Source organism: Zootoca vivipara, chromosome 13, assembly GCF_965207765.1.
Source record: "Zootoca vivipara chromosome 13, rZooViv2.hap1.1, whole genome shotgun sequence".
In the NCBI taxonomy this organism is placed as follows: Eukaryota; Metazoa; Chordata; class Lepidosauria; order Squamata; family Lacertidae; genus Zootoca; species Zootoca vivipara.
The window spans coordinates 53,216,589-53,222,588 of NC_142596.1; the positions used below are offsets into that span (position 1 = coordinate 53,216,589).

At 55.1% G+C, this 6,000-nt stretch overlaps 1 protein-coding gene across 1 annotated transcript; it reads right to left on the reverse strand.

Annotated features, from left to right (window-relative positions):
• Positions 1-2,155: 2,155 nt before the first annotated feature.
• On the reverse strand, positions 2,156-2,943 carry LOC118093251 (hemoglobin subunit alpha-D). Its single transcript, XM_035132216.3, has 3 exons — positions 2,808-2,943; positions 2,492-2,696; positions 2,156-2,382 (listed from the first exon to the last, which is right to left on the reverse strand). Exons 1-3 carry the CDS (start codon positions 2,900-2,902, stop codon positions 2,254-2,256), a joined length of 429 nt encoding a protein of 142 aa, XP_034988107.3. The 5' UTR covers positions 2,903-2,943; the 3' UTR covers positions 2,156-2,253.
• Positions 2,944-6,000: the final 3,057 nt, after the last annotated feature.

Below are 6,000 nucleotides of genomic sequence, written 5' to 3' on the forward strand. Positions count from 1 at the left end.
GTCTCCTCCGGGTTGTTCTTGGGTCCTAGCGCCCGCCTGTATTCCAGGTTTCGCGTTGCAAGCGCAAAGAGCAGAGCACGAAGGGCTCTGTGGCATCGGGAAGACGACCGCGTTGGTGGCGGCGGGAAGAGCTTTCGTGGGCGGTTCTTTCACTTGCAGCTTAGGAGAAAGAGCCAGCGGCTACGCAGATACGTACATGCAAACATCTATCTGGCCGAGGGAAGCTGCAGGAAGAGGAACGGGCGAGATCAGGCGCGTGTGTCTCCACTGTGTCTGGATCTCGCCCCCCCCCCTTGGAGCTACCTTTAGGGAGGGCCGGATGCCCGGCGGACACGTCGGAAGGGAGTCGGGGCGGCTGACTTTTGCGCGCGATGAGCGCCGTCTCTCTCGTGGGGATGCCTCTGAAGGCGAGGGAAGGGGTGCGGGGCGTGCCGTGACCTGGGGGCATTTGGGGAGGAGACGGAGGTGCGAGGAAGACGGCACCTGGCAGGAGTGAGCAGGCAGTCTAAGGTTACTTACTGGCTGCGGCTTCAGAATCGCCCGTTCCCCTACTAGCGTTTCTCAAACTTGGGTCCCCACTACGCTATTCCTAATTTAAGAATGGAAAGCGTAATGCTGGTGGTCAGCAAAAGAGGTTTAAAGACTCTCTCAAGGCAAACCTTAAAAAAATAAATTCTAGCATAAACACAACTGGGAAACACTGGCCTGCGAGCGCTCCAGTTGGATAACACTCGTAGGGGTCCCCAAACTAAGGCCCGGGGGCCGGATGCGGCCCAAACGCCTTCTTAATCCGGCCCGCGGACGGTCTGGGAATCAGCATGTTTTTACATGAGTAGAATGTGTCCTTTTATATAAAATGCATCTCTGGGTTATTTGTGGGGCATAGGAATTCGTTCATATTTTTTCCCCAAAATATAGTCCGGCCCCCCCACAAGGTCTGAGGGACAGTGGACCGGCCCCCTGCTGAAAAAGTTTGCTGACCCTTTTTACCAAAGGTGTCATGGGCTTTGTAGACACTCGAACTCAGGACGCAAGGGAGAAATGTACTAAGAGGAAGGCACGCTTGGCAAATCCACACTGTGATTAACTCCTGCCCAGAAACCAATGTCCCCACTGTGGAAGGACGTGTGGGTCCAGAACTGCCCTCCGCAGTCACTTACGGACACACAGTTAAGAAGACCGTGTTCATGGAAGACCATCTTACTCGGCTACGAGGGATCGCCAAAGAAGCAGGACCACAACTCCCATCAACCCTAGCTAGCAGGACCAGAGGTCAGGGATGATGGGAGTTGTAGTCCGACAACAGGAAACCCCAATTTGACCGACGGTTTGGCCTTCAGATGGAGGCGATCGCAGGCTGCTGCTGTGGGGCGAGAGGAGCTGCCCCTCAGCTTTCTCTGGGCTCCTTGGACGATGCCCTCCTTGCTTCCATCTGACCTCCGGAGCCAGCAGCAACCCACACGAGACCCTCCTGTCCCGCCCAGTCCCCTCTCGTGGGGTGAGGTGCAGAGGGGGACTCCCCCCCAAATTATTTCGGGGAAGAAGCTCTGCGCCCCAGGGAGCCCCACTCCATGCCCTAGCGGGGGAAGTATATTCGCTTAGTGGAAGGACCTCGCCCTTCTGTCAGCGGCTGTATTCCCATATGTTGCCCAGTTCCAGGGGTCCCTCAGTGGTCATCAGTCCCACCCAACCTGGGTTCACTTTCCGCTGGGGCAACAGTCCTATTGGGGGGACGGGACGGGACGATGACGCAGGCAGGCCAGGTCTCCCGTCACCCTCCCTCCCTCCCTCCGGTCAGGAGAGTCGTTGGTGGGAGCCTTATACCCAGGGGAGAAAAAAGGGTCTTCAGTAAAAGACCCTCAGGCCTGGACGCCCCTCACTAAAGCCCCCCTCGCTCGAGGAACAGCTGGCGGCCCCGATTTGAAGAGAAGCTCTGAAGGCTCCTGCGCGCCTCCTGCTTCAAGGCTTATTAGGAAGGAGCTTGAGGCTCGCGCTCGGGCCCCGAAGATGGACAGCAAGCAAGGGGGCTTTCATCCCTTCTTTGGACTCCCCCATCCCCTTTGAGCTATTCTCCAGAATACAAGTTCACCGTGCTGAGTCCGGAGCCCCCTCCTTCAACCCTGCCCCCCCCAAAAAAAGTGACGCGGAGCAGAGAGTGGTTCATGCGTTTTATTGCTCAGTGGCACAGCGGAAGCGGAGCGCTCTAGACCCGGAGCCAAATGACAGCTCCGAGGGGGCGGGCGGCGGGGGGGCTCATCTGTACTTCTCGGTCAGCACCTCGCCCACCAGGCAGAAGAACTTGTCAAAGGCCATGTAGACCAGGGCGTTGTAGTCTCCGCGGAGGCTGGTAGCCAGTGTCACGTGGAGGCACCTGGTGATAAACTGCAAAGAAGAGAGAGAGAGACACGGGGGGGTCAGGTGGGGGGGTCGGTTAAGGGAAGACCCAAGGCGCGCCCCTCCTGGCCCTCGTCCGCCCCGTCGGCGCGCTTGCCTTGAAGTTGACGGGGTCCACGCGGAGATTGTAGGCGTGCAGGTCGCTGAGATCGGACAGGCAGGCGCGGATGTTGTCCACGTTCTTGATGGCGCTGTCGAGGGCCTTGATGATCTTGTGGCCCTGGCGGTGAATGTCGTTGGAGCCGGGGCTCAGGTCGAAGTGCGGGAAGTAGATCTTGGACTGCGGGTAGACCTGGAAAAGCCTGGGTGGGGGGGGGGGAGAGAGAGAGAGAGATGGAAGGGGGCCGTCAGAAAAAAGGACGCGGCGGGAGGAACCAGAGGCTTCTCTCCCTTGGCCGCCCCGTCGAGCCTACCTGGTCATGCATTCGCCGCCCAGATCCTCGTGCTCGGAGGCCAGTTTGGACCAGTTGGCTTGGATCAGCTTGCGCTCTTCACCAGTCAGCACCATGTTGACAGCAGGCAGGAGGTCGAGTTGCTCGATGGGTGGCGGGAGGTGGTGGAGCTGGGAGTTCTACAGGGGCCGCCGCTTTTATAGCCTCTGCCTGCCCCTTCGAGCCGAGGCTCCAGCCGCCGCCCTCTTATCGCGAAGAGCCGGGTTGCGGGAGAGGTCGCCTGCGCTCGGGCGGAGAGCTCAACTCTCCCGAGGCGCTCCCGGAGGGGCTCCGGGAGGGAGGGGTGCTTACCCTTTCCCCACCACACCCCCTTCCAAAGAGCCCCCTCCCTCTAGGCTGCCCCCTACACTCCCCCCCTTCCGAAACCAACAGGGACATGCAAATGACACAAGTGGTGACCTTATTTTGGTAAAAGAATATATTTTATCGTCCCCCCCCCACGTATAGTGGACATAATATTAAGCATACAATAGGCAGCAGAAGCTAGTCTGTCATTTCTGGGGGAAAGGTATAACAGCAGCTTAAAATTGAAAGCATTGCTTAGAACCAGTTCCCAATGCCTATCTGAGTCTCTAGTCCAGGCATCCCCAAACTTCGGCCCTCCAGATGTTTTGGACTATAATTCCCATCATCCCTGACCACTGGTCCTGTTAGCTAGGGATCATGGGAGTTGTAGGCCAAAAATCTGGAGGGCCGCAGTTTGGGGATGCCTGCTCTAGTCCAATGCGTCTCTCCAGATGTTTTGGTCGGTCTGGGGAACTTGTCTCAGCTGATGGTCCCATCTCATGCGAGGGATAGATGTCAGGTGTTTGGTGTGGGTGTGGGTGTGTTTTAACAATCAAGCTGTAAATTAAATGAAATGAAATAATTTAATTAAACCTCAAAAACTGTCTTGAAACCTCCTGACTGGACCTCACATCCTGAGCTGGTCTAGATGGGGAGACCACAACTCGCCTTGGTTAGTAGGTCGCAATGCACACCGAGGGACAGGTGCTGCAAGTGTGCAAGTCATTAAGAGCTCCTTGTTTATTTTTGCGTGGCCGAGAGGGAATCTCGCAAGCCTGAGCTTGATGTGTAGGTTGGAAAGTGTCCCCCCCCCAACAGCACAGAAATGTCTGGGTGTTTCTTTTCCTCCAAGCCCCCTGGTCCTTCCCCCCCCCATGACCCCTTTAGACAGCAGGCCTGGGGGCAAGGAAGGGCCCTGCCCTTTCTCACTCTAGGGCAGCCACTTTAGGAGTCCTCATCCCCATCTATACTGCTGTTGCTACTGCTTCTTTCTTTCCCAGTGAAGAATTGGACTCTTTGGTGGCAGAAAGAGCCAGAGTCGCTGGAGGCCTGAGGGAGGGAGGGAGGGAGCTGCCCTGCAATAGTCCCCTCCCTCCCTCCCTCCCCTCGGACTCCGCTATCTCCTCAGAGACACAGCCTGCCTTATCCTCCAGCTTGCAGGGGGTGGCCAGGGTGATAGGAGGAGAAGGAGCCTGGGCTCTCCGCCCACCACGATCTCTGCGCAGAAAGCCACCCTGCTGGCCTCATCCGGAGGGATGCTCCTCTCCTGCGATCTCACCAAACTGGCAGGCAGGCACGGACTCTGTGCTCCCTGCTGCTTCGGGTGCAGAGAGATGTCTTTTCGTGGAGGCAGCCAGGAGGGCGGAATCCGTTCCTCAATCCGTCCAGTGCTGCTCTGAGTGCCTCTTAAGCAGACAGGAGAAGACATCTCAGTGAAAGAATTAATTGAAAATCCACCCGAGTCCATTTTTGCTGACTGTGCATTGCAATTCCTTGTTTTTCTGACCACACAGGCATTGTCCTCCCAGAGGATCTCAGATGGGAATTTCTCTTCTGGGGGACTCTGCAGTTGGGGATTCTCTCCCTCCCACCCCTTAACACTTGCATAAGCATCACCGCTCCCTCCTGCAAACTGACTTCTCCCTTCATTATTCCAGTTTCTTTAGCCTGGCACTTGGGGGGGGGGAAGAGAAGCTGAGTTTGGGGAGCCTCCCCACACCCTCCTTGGGACCTCTTGAGCTGATACTTTCAAGGATAACTTCCCAGACCTGGCCTGCCCTTATTCCTGAGCCAGAAGATCACATTTGGGGTTCAGAGCAAACAGGCAGAGCCCAGGGGGCTGAGTGCGTCCCCTGCCAGGGCCAGGAGGGGGGGGGGCAGGGGAATATGTGAGGTGTCCCTTTGTCCGGAGTGGAGACAAACACTATAGGTGGCAAGAGGGACCGTCTCTTCCAGTGTCCTGTTCTCAAAGTGGCAATCAAAGGCTTCAGGGGGAAGCTTACAAACAGGACCTGAATGCCAGACTCCCCCCCCCCCTTGTGATTATCAGCAACTGGAATAATTATCATTATTAAATGTCATGCTCCCCCTTTTTAAAAAAACCAAGTGACTTGCAATATATGAACGAACACTTACAGTGAAACCTGCAAGAAAGGGGGGCAGGAATCTGAAACACAGTTTTTAAAATTCAAGTAGGTAGCCGTGTTGGTCTGACGCAGTAGAGTTGTGGCCTGTAATTACTGTACTGTAAATCAGGCACGTCCAACAGATAGATCATGATCTACCAGTAGATCACTGGACGCCTATGGTAGATCACTGGTAGATCACTGGCTCCCCACAAATAAGCTCAACAACTTTGGCTCAACAATATCGCCCTGCACCCCTAAAAAATGAGGCTTTCCTCCTCTCTAAATAAAGCTCAACAACTTTTATGTGAACCCAAAAAAACAGGGCTGTAAATAATAGAGACTGCAGCTTACCAATATATTCCTCTTTTGCGTATATGCAATCTGTTAATTGCACCCACCAAAGCAGTTTCTAACCTAGGAAAGTTCCTCTCACAATAAATTGATTAACCTTAAAGGCACTCTTCCTTAGTTCTATTGCAGGATTGATCCCCTTTCCCTTTAACTTGTGTGTGTGTGTGTGTGTGTAGTTTTACTGCTAGGTAGGGGCTGGGCTACCATGGAGACAGCTGCACCATAGCAACACTTGCAGCAGCAAAACCAAACCAAACTTTTACTGGGGTGGGGTAGGGGGGGCAGAGAGAAGTTCCAGCACCAAGAAACTGCTGCAGATTTTATACATAGAATCATAGAACTGTAGAGTTGGAAGGGGCCACAAGGATCATCTAGTCCCACCCCCTGCA